General features: G+C 29.2%; 1 protein-coding gene across 1 annotated transcript in view; it reads left to right on the top strand.

The window, feature by feature from the left end:
* Nucleotides 1-20,933, top strand: part of LOC115891503 — a 45,409-nt gene extending 24,476 nt beyond the window's left edge. Inside the window, exons 2-5 of the mRNA XM_030911968.1 lie at nucleotides 7,574-7,724; nucleotides 11,420-11,560; nucleotides 14,648-14,893; nucleotides 20,697-20,933. Of these exons, the coding sequence (XP_030767828.1) occupies nucleotides 7,574-7,724; nucleotides 11,420-11,560; nucleotides 14,648-14,893; nucleotides 20,697-20,813 (655 nt within the window). The 3' untranslated portion in view covers nucleotides 20,814-20,933. The remainder of the gene's footprint in view (nucleotides 1-7,573; nucleotides 7,725-11,419; nucleotides 11,561-14,647; nucleotides 14,894-20,696) is intronic.
* Nucleotides 20,934-21,941: the final 1,008 nt, after the last annotated feature.

The raw sequence follows: 21,941 nt of genomic DNA, 5'->3' as shown, positions 1-21,941 counted from the left end.
TAATTTTATCTACGTCAGTGAGTTAAGAAGCTCTTAACTCACGCATTTTGAGTGAGTTAAGAGGTTCTCAACTCACGCATTTTCATTACCGCACTCCTTGTTTAAATGACTACCAAAGGGAAAAAATATTTTGTAAAACATTTATTTTGCACTAAATTTGAAAAATATGTTATGAGTATTTTTCATTTCCATAGTTGTGGTTTGGTTGCGTTATTGCTTACTTAGAGTATGTATATTCATACTTCTGTTTCGATCTTGCTGGAAGCAATCCAGAAATTGCTCTGAATGCCTCTTCTTCAATGTCAGAGGGAATGCTTTCGGAATCGTTCATTTTTGAAACTAGTGATATGAACAAACGTATTATGGGAATTGATTTTTTCTTTATTTATAGTTAGACGTAGATAAAATATTGTACAATGCATGGTATTAATGATGCTGTTAACTCACTTGTATCGTAAGTCTTTAGTTCGTTAATTTGTGCTTGTAGTTCTTCAGGACTACTAGCAATTAAGACGAAGGCATCAACGAATCTTAGATGGTTAAGATAGTCTCCATATATTTTTAACTTTTTGTTCGTCCAGTCCAGTTGGAGGAAGATTTTTTCTATTATTTCTGTAAACAGCTTTGGGGATTTCGCATCTCCCGATCGAATTCTTTGCCTGTTGGGAACTCTGGGCTTGCTCTATATACCATTACTCTTGCTTTGGATTCTTTGTCAATGTTGGCGAGAATACCTTGTTTTTTTATTATTTCTTTAGGATAGCCTTCTCAAAGTCTATAAAGGCTTTATGACGTACTGATCAGGCCATGAGGAATGGTCAGTGCAATTAACATTTTTCCTTGATATAGATTTTCGATAGTTTATAAAAATTAAATTGATGATAGCTTCATCAACGTCATAAAGGTACAATTTAATATTTCTTTATTACATTATATTGGGAAATAGTTATCTAATAAAGTTAACTATTGTCTTCTAAGGGAGCGTAAAATGCTTTAATGAAATCTCTATGAAATATGACGCTATAAAAAAAGTATTTAGGCCAAACCGAGGTAGTAAGCAGGCTGCTATTAAAACAACTATAAATTAGCTAAAATTTAATAAACTGATTTTCGGAAAAGTTCATAAATATTCGTATACAAGAATTTCTAAGTATATTAACGAAAAACTTTTCGTTGAAACACCAATTTCGTGAATTCTGTTTAATACCATGTTATTAAGGTTTACAATTTCTTCACACAAATTACACTGAGCGGTACGAAAAATGGAGACTAGTCATTCTATTATACAAGAAAAAATATATTTTTATCCACATGGTTTCACTCTTATTATCTCTACGGCGCCGTATTGGTAGCTGAACATGAGGACGATCTACAGCGCTTATTACATCGATTTAATTGCACTATCAAATCACTTAATATGATAATATCGACCCAGAAAACTAAACGCATGACGACATCAAAAGTACCACTAAGATGCAAACTGGAAGTCGAGGGCAATGTTATCCAGCAAGAGATGAAATTTAAGTATCTAGGCATAGAAATCTCAGGATATGGTGATGTAGAAGCGGAGGTGCGAGAACGGACAACGAAGGCAACCAGAATAGCAGGATGCCTGAATGACACAATATGGCGAAATAAAAACATTGAGGTGGAAACTAAAGCGAGAATTTACAAGGCAACGGTACGACCAATAATGACATACACTGCAGAAACTCGACCTGATACAGCGAAAACTAAACAACTACTAGAGACAACCGAAATGAGAGTACTACGCAGAATAGCTGGAAAGACGCTTCTGGACAGGGAGAGAAATGAAAACATAAGAAGAGCGTGAGAGGTGGAAAATGTAAATGAGTGGGTACTCAGCAGAAAGGAAGAATGGAACGACCATATCAGCAGAATGGACAACAGAAGGATAGTGAGAGTTGTACGCGACAAATCACCGCTAGGTCGCAGAAGCTTAGGACGTCAACGAAAACGATCTTTTCAATCTGACCGGTAGAGACGACGAAACCAAACAGGCGATTCGCCTAGTATGAAGAAGGAAGAAGAAGAAGATATTATTATTATTACATTTTATTGGTATTAAAACAAAAAAAATTAAGCCCTTTAAAATTGGAAACAAAATTACAAAAAAGTGTAATAAACCAAATTGCAAACATTTCAAATATTATCAATTAAAGAATAGTCTTAGTTTATTTTGCAATCCACTTTAAATCCACCCTGTAGATTAAAGACATATCGCCTATCATGTGCGCCTCCGGATATGTACTTTTCGGTTGCCTTTTAAGTTTTTACAAAAAGTGAAACAGACACGACCAAGTTTAATAACAAAAAAATAACACGAACAAAGCAATAAAACAAAGTGTTATATTGCTTTTCGAAATATAAGCCCTTAATGTCTATACATTTTTGCATACACTTAAATCAATTCTGGGAACATTTTTTCCACTGTGAAGCTGATATCGTAGAAACATGGTTTTGGAAGTTTTCAATAGCTTCTTTAGGTGATGAAAATCGCTGTCCGCGCATTTTTTATTTGACAGTGGAGATCAAGAAAAAGTCATTAGGCAATAAATCGGGTAAATACAAGCAACGAGACACTGATTCGATGTTTTTCTCCTTCAAATATTCAGTTGATGTGCTTTATGGGAGCTGGCGAGGAATTGTCGCGATGAAGAATTATGCGTTTTTTGTTCTTTTTCCTTATTTCATCGAAGCCCGTTGGCAAAAAAAATTGTTTTATACCATTCGGCATTAACAGTTCTTCGATCCTCTAATGGAATGGTTGCGACGTGTCCAATACAGCAACCGATGAAACAAGCGATTTTGAAAACTTAAAATGCAACCTACGTATAATTATTAATTTTTACCATGAGACGATGATTGCAAGCAGTGAAAAACGATTTTAAACAAAAAAACTAACGATATTTAACGAATGGAATGTTTTCTTTTATAAAATATTATTTTGGGACAAACAAATTTTTAGTCAAACAGAATAAAGAATATTAAAAAATATATGTATATATTTTTAATATTTGGCATAGTTTTTACAAAAAATCCAAAAATTTTAAAATAAAATAATTAAACCATGTTATAGCCTAACATGGTTTATTAATTACTTTATACAGATATAAATGTTTTGCTAGAGCATTTCAATAATATAGAGGTATAGAAAATAAACTATTATATTCTGCGTAAAACACTGTCATGAAAAGTTTTTGATCCGGCTTGTTATCCTTTTTGATTTCATAAAATAATTAGCGACAATTCTGTTTTTTGACCTTTGTTTTAGGGGTTTTACTGCAACTTTTTTTTTTAAATCTACAACGACATTGTTAATACCAGTACGGATTTTTGCAACTGTAGGAGTAATTAATATTTTTAGAAAACGCGTATACATTTTCACATTTCAAAACTTTTCTACTCAAAAAATGGATAACACTAATCGTGTTGTTTTTAACTATTTGGTGCTTCACTATGTGGAGGATATGTGTTTTCATAAATATAATTGATTCCAGTGGACTTATTTTTACAAACTGTACATAGTACAAAAGGAAAATTAAAAACAAGTAATTGTTAGATATTCTTCGAGCTCTGTATACCAATAGGAGAATTATTGCTCAATTTAACGATTTTCTGTATAGTAATATTTACTGATTTTATAACACTGTACTAAAATATACCGGGTGCGTCTCAAAAGTGGCTCACCCCAATAACTTTTTTATTTTTTCGGTTAAAAAAACGAGATTTAGTATGTTAGTATATAACATAAATTAGGATGGATTGACGTATTCAATTGTCTTGGGTCACTTCCTGTTTCACCGGAAATGACTACAACTTTTGATTTTTAAATGGCACCCTCAGTATTTTTTTACTTTATTCGATAGAAAATAACATTCTGAATAGAATGACCTATAATATGTCAACTATTGACATTTTGGCATATGGTTTATTTAAAATTATAACTTGCGGTTCGGACCGAAAATTTGGTTCGAAATACCAAGTGTGTGATATTAAATTATTCGTAAAAAAATGCCTTTTCCAAATATGGTAATTAGCCACCTTCGTTCCATTTGAAAAAATTGAAATATGATTAAAAATACGATTTGAGCATAAATCAATTAATTTCATAATTAACTGGCCAGGATAAGACACTAAAAACATTAGACGATCAAATTTATTTTTCCAAGGCTCCTTGATTAAGAATTAGTGTTTTTAACATAGCCATGACAGTCTAGATTGAATTTTAAAATACGATTATTTATTAAGCCAGACTGTCAAAAGTTGACATATAGGTATGTCATTCTATTCAGAATGTCATTTTCTATCGAATAAAGTAAAAAAAATACCGAGGGTGCGATTTATAGATCAAAAGTTGTAGCCATTTCCGGTGATACAGGAAGTGATCAAAAACAATTGAATACGTCAATTGATCCTATATGTCATATACTAACATACCAAATCCCGTTTTTTTATTTGAAAAAATAAAAAAGTTATAGGGGTGAGCCACTTTTGAGACGCACCCGGTATAGATAATTTTATTGCAAAATGCAAAAATATAAATAATTCAATATTTTAGTTTATGTAAATATTAAATTCACAGAAATATTTGATAACTAACAGGTATATGATACCAAGCATTGTTCGACAAACTTCAAAGTATATTAAAGTGATAAAAACCAGAGCCGATTCTATTGCATATAACAATATTTACCCTGTCGTGAATGGTTAAAAACTTTTTATAATTCCTTTTAACTCAGTTGCGTTCCAAAATGCTGCTTTTAAGTTATTAAAGTTAGCTAACAACAAAACTAGTTAAAATATTAATCATCTTAAAATAATCGATAGTGGGTAAAGCACAGTAAAATTTAGCTTCAATTTATTAGATTAATTTTTGAATCATTAGGTACGTTTATAATGTTTATCGTTTGTATGTTGTATTTACTCTTTATAGCTCTACATTATGAAAGTAAATTACTTTATAATAACCATAATATGAAATATGGATGTAATTTTTAATGGAAGCTAATACGTAAATAAATGTTACAAGAAATATTACAAATAAACTTTTATAATTATAAAAATATGGTTAAAAGAGAAGAAAAAGATAAACAAAGCTAATAAAAAGCCGTAAAACCACGGAAAAGACAGAACAAAAATTTTAGCATCAAAAAAGAACGCCACTGATCGATCTTGATCGGCCTTCGGTAGCATGAGTAGTAGCAAAGGTAGTAGCTATTTTACTGTCTGTGTTTTCTTTTACACACTTCTTTACATCTCTTTATTTAGAATATTGTCCTGTTTATGATCTTCTAATCTGTCTGTTCTAAACTGTTCTTCTTAATCACTTGACGTCTCACGTCAAATTTTTAGTTAGTTGCTGTATCGATCATGACTCTGTTTACTGATTGTATTTTTTGTACTTCACTCATGTCATTCGATATAAATATAAATTGTTTCGATCATGGCCCTTATCGTATTTTTTTATTTAATGAAATATACTTAAAGTTAACGCAAAAAACTAGTAAAAACCAGTCTTTTCGCACTGGTTAATTTGATAATAATGATAGATATTATTTAGGAATCGTGTTCCGCAATAATAAATAGTTTAGGCAACTTGTATAAACGTAACAGTAAAATATAATCAAGAATAGAAACGAAATACAATCCTTGTGGTGCCATAACTCTGAATTAGAGAAACGTAAATGTCAAAATAAGGTGCGCGCTAATACTAGAATTATGGCGGTATTGGACTTCGCCATGGCTCGAAAAAAGTCAGATTTAAAAATACATCTTCCTCCTACACCTTTACTGTTTTCAATATTCTTAAAATATATTATTTTTTGGCTTGCACTTCTAAAATATTGCAGCATCTATTAATAAGAGTAACAAAAATATATTTCTTTATATTAGAAAAGGCGAAATATCCAAATTCGATGTTACCATTTTGTTTACAAGAATTTGAAAGTACCAAATATAGTAATTTTGAATATAGTTATTATGATTTTCGCCACTTCCGAAAAAGTTAAGTTGATTAAATAGCATTTTGCTAAAAATAGTATCTGCGCTCTGCCAGATATCATTGCAGCTCAGTATCCACAGACAGGCATATATTAAATAAGTTCAAAGAATAATCCAGAGATTTGAAACAAAAGAATTAAAGAAATGTAAGTATAAAGATAAAAATAATAAACAGGAAGACAACAACGATTTGATCAGCTTTATAAAAAGTCATTCATGAAGATCAAGAGATCTGGTTTCCAATGGAATGGTTGTCACTGATTAATCACGATCCTGCTCAAACCACTCAACGTAAGAAGCTCAATTGTGGCATACAGGTTGATTCTAGGGTGTAGAGGTGTAGAGGTTCGATAAGAAGGGATTTTTCGAAACTCGTATTCTAAGGGGGTTAAACCGAGGGTGAAACCACCCCTCAAATATTAGAATATTTTTTTATTTAAAAACCGGTCAGTTTTTCGGAAAAACTCTTACACACGTATTATATTTTATTTTGTTGTTTTACATATTTTAAGATTTTTTAAAAATGTATACAGGGTGTTTCATAAAATATGATCATTGAGTAATCACGATTCTGCTTAAACTGCTTGATGTTTAAAGCTGAGTTTTGGCAAACGGATTGACTGTGGGGTGTAGAGGTTCGATAAGAAGGGGTTTCTCGAATCTCAAATTCCAAGAGGGTAAAAACGCCCCTCAAATATTACAATATTTGTAATTTAAAAATCGGTTAGTCTTTCGGGAAAACGCTTGGACACGCATAATTTATTTTTTTAAATCATACAGGGTGTTGCAAAAAGTTGGGTAATTTCTTAACCACGACTCTGCTTAAACTGCTTGACGTAAAAAGCTAATTTTTGGCAAACGGATTTTTCGAAAGTCAAATTCCAACGAGATGAAACTACCCCTCAAATATTACCAAGTTATATAATAATATCGCCATATTGTTTTTTCTCATGCTGACATAAATGTGAGAAAATTTGATCCAGTTTTTATGTTAATGGAAATTCTTGCTTTGCTTTATCCCCACCATTAAAAATGATTAATTCGACGGGAACGAAGTCACTGGTACACGCTAGTGTTTACATAATTCTTCACTCACAGCCAAACAATAGGTACACCAAATGATGTTTTTTTTTTTGTAAAATTCACGCCTCACAATACAAAACTGTTAAGGGGGTGAATCTTTAGCATTCCACAGAGGTGTCGTTTTCATTCCATCTGAATTTCTGTTTTTAATATGCCCATAATGACGGTTTTTGCATGTGCTCCACAGGAAGAAGTCGTTCGGCGAAAGATCCTGTGGTCTTTTCCTACTGTATCCCCAATAAACGAGAGTCAATGTTTTTCTTTTCTTCATCATGAAGAATATTCAAGTCATTGTTATTTTCTTCCTGTTCAATTATTTTTGTCTTCACACTTCCATGTGCCTAGTACCTTAGTGCCTTTAGTTTTAAACCTCTGGTTTATTCGAAATATATAAAAGCGCGAAACGAACAATAAATAATACGAATTAACGTGAAATACAATTTCGGTTAATTTATTTTCTATTTAGATTCAACATTCCACAAGTGAGAACGGTGTTGGAGAAACTGATGGGTACCCACTACGTCAGCCTGACGGATCGAAACTACATGCAAAAACTCCAAGAAAGAATATTAGAAGATTACGAGGAACAAATGCTAAAGAGGATTTCAGTCAGAGAGGTAAATAGAATAGATAAAACAATTAGTAAATAAAAAAATAAAAAAGGATGGAAAAATTAAATCAATGTCACTAAAATGTAAACGAAAAAATTAAATTCAGTAACTGGAACTGTAAAATGTCATAAATGGTTTTGCCAATGGTAATGAAATTTGGGACGTTTTTAAAAAAAATGTCATATATACAGGGTGAGTATATGAGTAAATAAGTGCAAATATTTTCAGGGCTGGTTGATCTCGATTTTTTGCCTAAATTTTGAGAACCTCTGGATCCTTTCTCGATTTTATTTCTTGTAAATTTAATCTGCCACCTATGTTGCCATATTATCAACAAATTCAGTTTTTTAACTTAAAGCTAATAAAAAATTCGAAAAATTTTCATTTTCAACTATAACTTTTTTCGCCAAAAAACCTCATCTCATTCAAATCGGAATAACGGTTCTTAAAATATTTGAAAAAATGTGTCTATTTTTTAAAGTTTAATGCCCTCTAGCGGATAAACGAAGCACTTTTGTATAGAGATAAATTGTGTCCAATGAACTTATTTTGATTCCAAAAATAGGTAGTAGTCCACGAAATATTGGGACACCTTGTATAATCATTTTTCAGCTATATGACTTTGAGTAGGGTAAAAACAACGCTTCGATTAACACTGTATAATAAGCCAAAAACTAAAATTTATAAAAAACTGAGCTTATAAATTTACTAGATATATTTATATGCAGTTTGCTAAAAAAATCATAAAAATAGGACTAAAAATAAAAACTAAAGTAATCGTAAAAGAATTTCCGATGCACGTGATCAACTGTGAGTGACAAGCTATGGCGACAGCGCTGCCAGATTGTGATGGATTTATGAGTTAAATGTTAATTTAAAATTAGCAAACAACATAATATTTATTATATCATTTTTTAATTTTTAATTTAATAACTAATATTTTATTGATTAATTGATTTATTTGTTTTATAGCTTATTTTACTTATTTCATATTTGCAAAAATTAGTCCATTATGAAGATTACTATAAGCGTTATTACGGGTTATTAATTTTTGATGTACATTTTACAACGCCATATGTGGTAATAACAAGTAAGAGGATGCTATTAATGCGCAAACTAATAATCGCAGAATTTAATAAAAACTAACTTTGAAAGTGGTATAATGTGCCTATCAATTAAACTTACTTTTCTGACTGTAGTCAAGGGTATAATAAAGGACATTTATTGTCACGTTCTCGTTCAAAATAGTTAAAAAAAAATAGGGAAGCTACAAGCTCTTTGCTTCAACTGTTTAAACAGCTCCGGTATATTTTCAACACACAATTTCAAGAAATGCAAAACAAGAACTCGAAAATTTAGTTCTTAAAAGAACTGTTTGTGCTTAAAAGTGCAATTAAAAAAAATACTATAAAAATAGGCAAAAAAACAGAATTACTCACAAAGATTCAACAAACAACACGATGTTTTACAAAATAATGACTGACACTAGGATAATTGTCAAATAATAAAAGACAACATTGCTGAACACGGCGCAATGTGACCAACATAGCGATAATAAAATTCGGTTTAAACTAACTTTTGCAGCTTTAATCTAAATAAAATATATGTTACAATCATTTGCTCTATAAAGTAAAATAAAGAGCTGCTCAGTATCTTAAATTATACAACAAATTTAATCTTAAAATATTATTTTTATTTTTTTTTTATAAAACTTGTGTTTGACATTGTAAACATTTATATAAATGTTTATTTTAAACAATAAGACTGACAATATTATCTGTATAATGTTTTGTATTATCTTTTGTTTGTTTGTTTGTTTACCTTGTTTGTTTACTTTGTTTGGTTTTTTTACCTTTGCCTACAAATTGTAAAATTTTTTGACAATAAAGGCATTTATATATTTATTTATTTAAACATTGTGACTAAAATTTCATTTAGTCAGGTTTATAGACTTTAATCTCAATGTCAATATGATTGATGACGTGCATCGGAAAACGTTTTGCGATTACAATACTTTAAATTTTACGAAAAAATGTTTCGTTGTATTTTTTTGCATCTGAGTGTAGAATTCCAATATTGAATAACAATATTTGTAATTATTACACCAATAATTAACTCCAAACGGTTTCATGCGTAAACAAAAACACCTCCTTAACGTACCGTTATCCATAAAAAGATCAATTACTACATTATAGCTTCTATCTATAAATTAATATTTATTTTGTTCCATAAAAGTTAAATATAAAAGCGAATAAAAAAGCTTGAAAGCTTTTAAGTAGGATTTAACAACGAGGAAATTTAATTAAAAATAATCTCTCGAGAAAAGTTATCAAAGATAATATTGGATAAAAGTAAGTTACGAAGAATTATGAAGATTTAAGAATAGATTTTCAGTTACGACATTAAACGATACCTAATAGGCTCATTAAGAAGATAATGCATTTTATTATTAAACTCGCTCCTTCATTCATAGCTAAATTCATTGAGAAGATTTCGAATTTTTTACATTTGCAATTTTTAAAAGTTTGCTAGGTTTGATATTTTTTACATGCTTGTTTTATATTCGTACGTTTACAGTGGAAAGTTTTTCAACTAATTAAAAAGCTAACAAGCTTTAATTTTAATTTGGAAAAGTTTTTAAAAAAATAGCGAGGTTACATATTTTTGCAAGAGATTATGGTTCATGTTTTTAGCTCCGGGAAATCGTAATCCGCTGTAATATTTACGAAAACATCTACGATTATAAACAGAGGAAAATTTCAAATCAAAAATAGGGATAATTCCAGACAGATGATTAAGTATGGCAGTAAATTGTGTTTATTTAGGACTAAAAAATTAACAATAATATAGTAGACCGTGATTGAAAGAATCGAAAGAATTATTAAAAGTATACTGCTATCTGTCTCTTGTTTTATTTTGGCAATCCCTATTAAATTCTTTATTTTTTTTATTTTTATTCTTGGCTTTAGGTCGTGGGGGTTGCAAAGATGTTACTAGATTTTGTTCATTATTTTATTTTTATCGACGACGTTTCGACAGTATAATATGTCTTTTTCAAGTCTCTTGAACGTAAATTTCTACAGAATTAAAATTGTGAGCAACTGGACAACTTTCTATTATACTATTAAATGTAAGTGTTATGTTTTAGCCGATGTCTACTGTAGACATCGGCTATTGAAACGATGAATATGTTTTAATATGTTTTATACAAAACGGTCTGCGAGAAAATACGTGCTGCATACTAAAGTGTGATGTCCCTAAACAAATAAAATAATAGTTTTAATATGTGTTATTGTGCGTTTGTCCAGTTGTTCACAATTTTAATTCTGTAGGAATCTACGTTCAAGAGACTTGAAAAAGACATACACTGTCGAAACGTCGCGTCGATAAAAATAAAATAATGAACAAAATCCATTAACATCTTTGCAACCCGAACGACCTAAAGCCAAGAATAAAAAATATATAATATACCAGGTCAAAGAAAATAAAATCTTTATACATCAGAGAAACTTAACAGCCTACTGCTATTTGTAAATACTCGCAGCTTAGTGCCGGAAACCTTAGAGGATATTCCTTCAAATTTAACTTCTAACTAGATATATAAAAATGTTAAAGATATTTCAGCGGATAGCTTTCAGCGATGTTAAAACTCTCTTATTTAATATATGTTTATTAAATAACTTGTTATGCTATTCTTGTAGGAAGAAGAAATGGAAAGAGTGAAAAATCTGGTTCTTATAGGAAAGATACCGTTAGATCAAGCACCTCCTGAGATGGCTCGCCATCCCATCATGCTGATAGAAAACTATTGCAATCAGCTGATTGCCGAAAGGAGAGCGAAGGTAAATACACATTAAAGTAGTATATTAATCAAATAATGTCCGTCTTTAAGTTTATAAATATTATGAGAAACACATAAAATACAATAAATTCTAAAAAACCAAGGGGTAAATATTATTAAAAAATATGATAATCTGGAATTGAAAATTTGTAATTAGAAAAATGTTATAAAACTATGATATATTAAAAAATTGGAAGCTACTGTGGCAATACTATAATAAATAATAAACAAAAATTATAATTGCCAGTATTTCAAAATAAGTACTAAAAATTAAGTGTTCCCTTCTGCAAAATAAATTGCAGTTTCATATATAAACACTGACTCAATTCCACAATCAAAGAGATATTTGTAGCATAGAAATATCGAAAATTAATACTTTTTTTCTTTTAATGTTAGAAACAAAAAACAATATACAATGTATAAGCACCTTCAGATAAAGCAATATTAGAGATGCTCTAAAAAGTAGAAGCGTTCAATAAATTTCAAGAAAGAAAATTTGTAATTTTTTATTTAAAAATATCGAAAATGTAAAATAAGGTGGATATAATTTGCGTAAACAATATTTAGTTTTAATAATATCTATACCCCTAGAAGATTGGGCAGAATTATTACAATAGTTTTGTATAACATAGAAAGTTCATAAAATAAATATTAATTTCAAATTTCAAAATATTGTACGTTTAAAGATTCACTGAGAAGTTTCAGAGTTTTAATGGATGTATATCGGCCGATTTTTTTTTCAGTATATTTGGTTATTTTCATTTTCATTTTTATTAAAAGCCATTATTAAAAATAAACGTTTAATTTCAATCATAGACACCAGGACGTAGTCATTGAATTGTGTCTCTCATCACAATTTACTGACGGTAAATCAATTTTAATTTATATCTAAAAATATTACATACAAATATTCAAATATAATGCATCCTGATCCAATATGTAGGTCAAAGTGAAAATTTTACACGCATGGATAAAAATATCCATACAAATTAAAAATGCGAACTATAGAATGCCCAATATTCAATCCATATTTTACAATTTATATTTTAAATTAATTTTGATGTTTATTTATGATTTGTGTACGTCGAGTTTATAGTTTCCATATTTTATCGTAGACTATAGCTATCTAAAAAAAGTTTTTTTCTTTCTATTTGTATTTTTGGCATAAATTAAAAAAAAACATAAAATATATACTGAAACAAAATGTATTTAAAAATCATGTCAATTGATTTTTTAAAAATCTCTGTTTTTGTGGTAAAAATAATGAATTTAAAATCTACAACGGAACCTAAGATATTTAAAACTCTCTTGTAAAAACACTAAAAATTTTAAAATTTAAAGTAAGTTTATAAATTGTAACGTAAATTTAACGCATTAAAAATATTTAATGGAATATATTACATTTTGCTGCATTGCAGACCCAAAAATGGCAAATCCCACGTAAGTTTTAAAAATGTTGTGAATATAAGTTTCCAATTTATTTTAGCGAAAATATCACTCACAGACTCATTAAATCGAATCATAATTGTTCATTTGAAATTCGAGCCCTTTTTTTAGTTATTAAAAAAGGTTATGTTTTTTTAACTAAATGTTCAAATTTTAATTACTTTATCGTATTGATTGTGTTTTTCCTGTAAATTTCCATATTCAATATCATTTACATTGTTTTTAATAGACTTGTAGGAGAAAAAACTATGACATGATATTTATTATAAAGTAACATGAGTGCTACATTTATTTGATCAATACCACATTATTTTATCGGTTAATTTGGTGATTTAATTCAGTAAATGTTCAGGATATGTAACTTAATATATTAAGTATAAGTTCAAGCCAATAATTAAAAAAAATTGATGAAAAACGGCGATTTTCGTTATATTGATGATTAATTTATCTAAAACAATTTTTCCCTGAAATTGGAAAATGTTAGTCATTATGTTTAAAATTTACGTGAAATTTTCATAGGTTCAGGTCGGCGGGCGATGCATGCATCATACGGTATGTCTATTCATATATTGTGATTTTAAAAATAGTTTCAATTGTATTAGAAAACAATTTTTGACCGTATATTTCAAAAATTTAAAATATCCTTAATATTTTTTTTCAGACGTCCCAAAAGTATTAATTTTTATGGCGTGATTGTCAATATAAAAATATAGATGATAATATCGTATCTATCTTCTTATCTTTTTATAAAATAAAGTTCTTTTTGCGTATGCACAAATAATGTACAAAAATATGTTATAAACTGACATTCAAAGAGTGCATCAATATAATTACTTACAAGTATGATAAAAAACGACATATATAATGAAATGCAATAAATGCAATAATGCACTAAAATATTATTTGCATAATGTTTTGTATTATCTTTTGTTTGTTTGTTTGTGTACCTTGTTTTTTTATTTTGTTTGTTTAGTTTACCTTTGTCTACAAATTGAAAAATTTTTTGACAATAAAGTCATTTATTTATTTTTTATTTATTTATTTATATTTAAAAGAAACTCAATATGTTTTAAATTTATAATAATAGACGTTCTATAACGCAGTGTAATAGACAGTTTATAGACAATATAAAATGCATAATGCAGAACTTCGGCGTCCTGTGCAGCAAAAATTATGTCGTTGTGATATTATCGACATCTCACGAGTTGAAATTTCCAAATAGGGACAGAACTTTTTGTCTTAATAGATTTATGAAGCACAATAACAAACTTAGAAGAATAACAATATGATTTATACTAACCACTAAAAATAACTCATAACATTTTATTTACATTTTTAACTATAATAATAAATAACTATTTTGCTTTTGTACATAATGTTTTTTTAATTTTCTTCGTTGAAATATGAGCCAACATGGTGTAGATTTATCAATGTCTTTAGAAATAAATAACTCCCCATTAAGTAAACGCACCTTTAGTTTCCTCTCAAGTGTCAATATCAATCAAATTACAAGAAATTTGGTATAGGAGGTAGCCGTATTATAGTACAACAAAAAAATAAATTAAATTAAAGTCCATATACTTAGATGCAGACACTTAATATCACATGAGGAAAGTAACATTTTATGTATAATTTATTTCAGATCAAAATCTACAAAGTCAAGATTCCGACGTTCTTGTACTGGGATGATACTCCTGATCCTCCATCTGGATTGTCCATAGAATCTGGTCACATTTTCAGACATCAAGGAGAGAAGTTGTGCCACCCAGTGGAACGTCACCTAGGTTCGACGGAAGATGGTACAGAACCAAAATATTTACTGCCCGAAGAAGAGTTTGATAAACTGAACTACAAGAACTCGTTGGTCAAACAATTAATGGCGTGCGAGGTAAGTAAACGTAATAAAGGTGTTTAATAAAATAATAATAAACTATATTTAGCATCAAATATGTTCTGTTTCTGCACATTGCTCTTTATTTCTGGGAACCTGTTTTATTACAGTATATCTACCGAGACAATGCAAGCAATGTAGAAAAATATCAATCTTTTTTAAGTAAAATGACTGATCTATCTTTAATCTCATATGTTTTTAGCCGAATGTTCTATAGCCTAATTTTATATCGTACGATTTTTTTTAGTTAACTGTCTGATTACAAATCGGACATTCGTATGTTAGCTAAAGTAGTTTTGACTTTTACAAATTTCATAGGTATTATAATATTGCTTTTAGTCAATAATTTACTCAAATCAAACATTTTGATAACCCAGGTTATAAGTAAATTAACAGGGGTTTAGATCCTGCCGTAAGTTCCTAAGTACTTTAACTGAACAAAAAGTTTCAGATGTTATTTCCTAAAAATAAAACATTTTAGAAAAGATAAAAATTAACTTCAGGTCCATAAGTAATTTAAAACGAAGCAAATTTAAATTAAGTTTTACAGACACTTCTATTTATTCTTTGGCATGCTGATAAACTGTATTTGGATAAAATCACATACAAAGTTAAATCATTATCATGCTCACTAATTGGATTATAAAATATTTAAATAATAATAAAATTATCGTTCAGTTAAATAACACAAAGTTTCAATATTAATTCACCCTTTTTTATTTAACTATTAGTCTTTTGATAAATAAGCTCATGATGATTTTTAGTTTCCATAACCCTTAAAACATTTTTTATTTTTAATTTGAACTTCATAATAAACCTCGAAAGCAGAGTGTAATGACATAACTTTAAATTTATTTTTAAATAAAAATATTTTCATACTTATGTATTGACAAAATATCAAAAGTAGGAAAAGTATACTGCGAAATCTTATTATCAGCAAAATTGGGGAAATTGTATCTGAACAAATACTACAAACTTATGGGATAATGAGTTCTGAAGTTGGGAACTATAATAAAGGCTGCAGGCAATCAAGTTGCACATAGTGCTCACAATAAATTTCGGAGCTATATTTTACTAACTGGCTCACTAAATTTCTTTTAACTAGACGCCGTATTTTATTTTATTAAAACAATCGACTGCATATGCACAGTAAAATGCACATTTACTACTAGTTAATAATATTATATTATCTTAGTTACAAATATTTTTACTCAGTCTTCATAATTGAAATGATAAGAAAAAAATTTGTCCAACTCTGCCTATACCTATAACTTAAAGCTAATAAAAATCCGAAGTATAGAGCGATATAATAATAATAATAATAGTTTACTAAATACTAACGATATTTATAATTCATTTTTAAATACAAAACTTTACTTAATTTATACATGGTTATTCACCACATACGACTCACATTAGTATTAGCTTACTGCAACCTTATTTTTCAATATACCTATGGAATATTGACATTCTAGATTGTTTTTAAAGCAACAAATGTACAAAATGCACAGGCTAGTAATATTATCGTTTTTAGCAAAACGATAATTTAATTTAACATTTCTATTCAATAAGAGAACTATTTAAATATTTGTAAAAGAGTATACCATTAATTAAATATACCACCATTATTTCCGCCCAAATATTGATTAGTTACATACTTTTTTGAATCAGAAATGAATATAATAATAAGTTATGAAAATGAACGTCTCTGTTGTTATAAATAAGCATTTATCAAAAAATTAAATATCATTTTTAAGGTGTTACTTTTTCCCACACTGTCTAATACACATATAAAATTCAGTTTTTTAGTATATGGAGCAATTATTATTAAACAGTCAATTATTAATGTAGTTAGAATACTGGAATCATATTAATTGGTTCCCTTTAACAAATATTTAAACAGTTTTTTTTAAATAACGTATTTATAATTTAAACGTATCGACAATATCCGTATCTGTACTCTTTAAAAATTTGGTACATCTTTAAAAACAATCTAAAATATCAGTATTCCATGGGTATATTGATAAGTGTATTCTAAATTATAAGAGAATGCATTTCCTACGGAAACTTGAAGAGATAGGTAAAAAATGGTATAATACAATTTGATAGACAATTAAATTGTGCATCTGATTCCCATCAAAATATACATGGTGTTCCATTTAAATAAAACAAGTTATTGCCGTTTAATGCTAGTAATTATTTAAAATAAATTTTTAGACACTCTATAAAAGGTAATATAATTTTTATTATTGCAACACAAAATTCAGTAAATAGAAATACTTCAGTACAATATTTGGTTTTAAAAACTTAAATACGCTTAAAGAAATGAAGAATTAAAATTATTACTGTGTTTTGACATTTCAATTTGCTTTATTGTTCAGGTTCACATAAATTACTGGAATAGACAGTTTCAATTTTGCTTTATATAAAGTATATACCCAAGACTCAGAAACATAAATAAATTCGAAAACTTAACTTTTTAAAAAAGCCTAATAAAATCAATAGAAAACTGGTACTTGTAACCGAAAAGTACAATTAGAACATGTATTTGTCATAGCTCGCTCGAAAAAATACGACGTAAATTCTTGAATAATAATGCATCATATATCTGACGAACGCAATACCTACTGGGTATGAAAAATTTCACAAGAGTGAAATATGTGCCATAAACAGAAATTAATTCTCGATTGGGATATTATCGTTTAGCGATTTTTTAATAATGGCCACGTGACGTCACTAATTACCAATACAGTAGTAGAAACTTGGTGAAATCCAGAGTAATTTTTATCGAGGTACTCGAGGAAGATTTCCAGTAAATTTCAATTAAATCTGGCTTAAATGTCACGATGCGATGGGTCAAACGTTATTTTCTATTAAGGTTATTTAAATGTTTAAATAACTTCTGGGTAGTGTCGATGACATTTAGTATAACAACTTTATTATAATTAATATTATTTTTTATATCGGTTGTAAAAAAATAAAAATGTTGAAATAGACAGTAAACTCTATTTTTATATGTACATCAAGCATTTCACTATTATTATGTCAAAATGGTCATATTTGTAACTTATGGGTCATGTTATTTATTCTTTAACATTTTCTTAATAACGGGGTTGATTGTCTATAATATTATAGAAAATTCTGTTTTCCATGTAAAATATTTATCATAATCTTGCTGAATATGACGAACCGTTTATATTATTATCATATACATTGTATGACCAAAGAAAATATAATCTAGATGACTTTGAACATAACCGTTAAATAAGTTAAAATGTTCTTAATTACCTAATTAACTTTATTACCTAGAATAGTATAGAATGTTCAGTCATCGTTCAACGTCACTTCATATATTTTCAAACTCTCTCAATCACTTGCCAACAGGATGAAAAAGACTTGTGTGTCATCTGTACGGCATTTCGTAAATTACCGCGTATTCTTTTTAGTAATTGTCATTGTTATTTGATTTGTCATATTAAAATATCCGCTAGGGGGCGTTTCTCTGATACCGAATCATAAAACAGGGTTTTCCTCAAAAATATGCAGGTGAACAGGTATTTTAAATATTTCTATTGTAATCATCGAGAAATTTGTATTTTTTTTTGATACAGAGTATTTTGCTCTATCTCATAAAATAAAGTGGTGGGGGAAGGTTAAACTTGCTTTTATTTAAATAAGGATAACTCAGGTTTGGGTTAGCCGATTTAAACAAACTAGGGCTCGTTTAAAAGAGCTTCTCTTCCTTAATGATCTCCAGTATAAATTTTCTTTCCATAATTTTTTTCGTGGTAGCTAGAGAGCGCTGTTTGACATCATAACAGATATTGCGCTTTTGCATAAAAAAATTAAATAGGAGGCTATATTTTTCTTTACACCGTTAAATAGAGCACAACATTTCCAAAATATTAGCGTCAAGCCGCAACTTTCTATCTTCTCTCTAACGGGAAATATTAAGAAAATAAATCATATTAGGCTGTCGCCTAGTATTATAAGGTCTAAAAGTAATAGGCTAGGAAACAAAAAGAGGTAAATTGGTTACGTCAAAATATCAAAACGTTTAAGTTCAGTTTTCATGCATCCGAATTTCGGGCGATTTATAAAAAACGACGTCATAAATTTTTAAAGGTTGTGTTGATGTAAATTTTTACGAATTTTTTGGTTAATTATATGTAGGTAGTCTCAGATTAAAATGTCCGAAAGTCGGACTATCAATCATTTTATTAAAATGTCTAGGCATTGTGTGCCGCCATACTGTTTTTAACGGAAAACGGCTGAACTTCGTATGGCCGAAAACTAGGAGTTTATTTCATGTAACGTCATTTAGTTATTAATCCAAGTTCGTCCTTGATTTCGCTTGTTTTCTGTTTTATCTGTTGTTTGTGTTATTTCTTATTATACTATAAAGTTTATGTCGTTTGGGCCACTTTTCATATAGAACAGGTGCGAATCTTACTATGCACTACTGGTTCAAATCTACCCTTGATCCAAGTAGTTCAGCACCAAGACCGTTGGTCCGTAAATGTTTAGGCATGAATTCCAGGATGGCGAATGATTGGACTTTTTTAATTTTCTGAATGAAATGAACTGTCCATAATTTCTCAGAGATAAGAGCCAACTTTTTTAGTGGATCCATCATGATGAAATTGCATTTGTTGCAGTTTCATCAGCATGAATGTAGTTGGTGAAGTTGACGCAGCTGGTGCAGTTGTGCCGATTATTTTGCTATGAATATGTGGGACTTCTTGGATACCACTTATTTTGGTAGATAGAGACGCTGGAGCGGCATATTTCCATGGCCAGGTAGGTCATCGGATTCAATATGCCTGGGTTTTAATTTATTTGGTCGAATCAAGAACGAACATGGATAAATAACAATTAAATGGTATTAAAATGAAATTAAAATATATGTTTTGATATTTTGACGTAACCAAGTTACCTCTGTTTGTTTCCTAGCCTACTACTATAATCTTCAGAGTTTATAATACTAGGCGACAGCCTAATATTATTTATTTTCTTAATATCTCCCGTTAGAGAGAAGATAGAAAGTTGCGGTTTGGCGCTAATATTTTGAAATTTTGTGCTCTATTTAACGGTGCAAAGAAAAATATATCCTCCTATTTAAATTTTTTATGCAAAAGCGCAATATCTGTTATGATGTCAAACAGCGCCCTCTAGCTACCACGAGAAAAAAATATAAAAACAAAATTTATACGGGAGATCATTAAGGAAGAAAATCTCTTTTAAACGAGCCCTACTTTGTTTAAATCGGCTAACCTAAACCAGAGTTATCCTTTAATAAAAGCAAGTTTAACCTTCCCCCACCATTATTTTATGAGATACAGAAAAATACTCTACATCAAAAAAATTACAAATTTCTCGATGATTACAATAGTAGTATTTAAAATACCTGTTCACCTGCATATTTTTGAGAAAACCCCTGTTTTCTTATTGGATATCAGTGAAACGCCCCCTAGCGGACATTTTTCGAACTTGTAAATAATTTCCAGCGATTTCTCTTGGTCGATTTACTTATTAGAATTTTTTCCCCAAAGTTATACGATAAGTATTTTCTGAGATACAGCCGGCGGCGTCCATTCTTAATTGGCCACCCGGTACTGAAATTTTTCTAAACGATATGAACTGATCTCAGACACGCCTTAAAACTCATACTCGTATTTGACAAACGTAACGGTGAATGATGGCTGAACAGTTTTTAACTGTTTGTTTTTCAGAAAAATTTACACCATATCTTTCTAATTTAAGCAAAATTATTTACACTATGCGTTTATTTATTTTTTAGACTGTTGAAGAGATGTACGCATTAGCTGATAACATTATAGGAGCCCTCAAGACTTTGGACGAAACCACGAAAGCACCAGAAGATAACATATCAGACGTCCTCAACAACACTCCATAAAATTAATTAAATTCAACTTAACATTTTGTTTCATTTAGTATTAAGCTTAAAGCGCAACATTTAGCATCAACATAATTTCATTGCCATTTTTTATAAAAATAAAAATGATTTTACACATAATGATTTATTTGATTATTTATTAATTTATTAAAATGTCTCAACTAGAACCAGTTTTTTGTAAAGTGTGCTACAGTTAAATAACTGTGATAATAAAATTCAAGATCAACTTATACCCGGTGATTTAAATTTCAATCTAGACAGCCAAGGATAATTTGACTCGAGATACAAAGTATGTGATACCAAATTATTAATAAAAAAATATTTTTCCAAATATGGTAATAAATTTAAAAAAATCGAGTTATGATTAAAAATACTATTTGGATCTTAAACCGGTCAAGAAAAGACACGAAGAACAATAGACGATCCAATCTATTTTGCCAAGGCTACTTTAAAAACTAGTGGTTGTAACACAGCAATAGCACTCTAGATTAAAAATTAAAATACTATTTTTTAAGCAAAGGTGTCCAATAGTTGACATGTAATATACCAGTCTATTCAGAATTCCATTTTATAACAAATAAAGTAAAACAATACTGAAGGTACCATATAAAAATCAATAGTTGTAGTAATTTCCGGTGAAACAGGAAGTAGCCAAAACTAATTGAATACCTCAATTAGTCCTGAGTTATGTTCTATAAATACATACCAAATCTCATTTTTATATCTGAGAAAAAATAAGAAGTTATAGAGGTGAGCCATGTTTCAAAAATACTCGTTATACCGGTTATAAATACAGGGAGAGTCTTAAATAAGTGCAAATATTTTCAGGACTGGTAGATCTCGATAAAAGAAACATATTTTCTTTTTACCGTTTAAATAACCCCAAAATAACCGAGTTATTTTATTTAGAAAATATCCAAAAAAAAATATTTTTTTGGTTAAATTTTGAGAACCACTGGTCCTTTTCTGGGTTTTCTTTCTTGTAAATTTAACTACCTATGTTGCCATATCATCAAGATATTATGTTTTTTAACTTAAAATTAAAAGACAGACTAAATTACAGACGTGCTTCTGCTGTCGAAATATACCACCCCTAAAATATTTGAATTAATTTAAGACTCGCCCTGT

Source organism: Sitophilus oryzae, unplaced genomic scaffold, assembly GCF_002938485.1.
Source record: "Sitophilus oryzae breed Bouriz unplaced genomic scaffold, Soryzae_2.0 scaffold_1184_pilon_pilon, whole genome shotgun sequence".
Lineage (NCBI taxonomy): Eukaryota > Metazoa > Arthropoda > Insecta > Coleoptera > Curculionidae > Sitophilus > Sitophilus oryzae.
The sequence above is the reverse complement of the archived record's forward strand: the minus strand, read 5'-3'. Positions and strand labels throughout refer to the sequence as shown.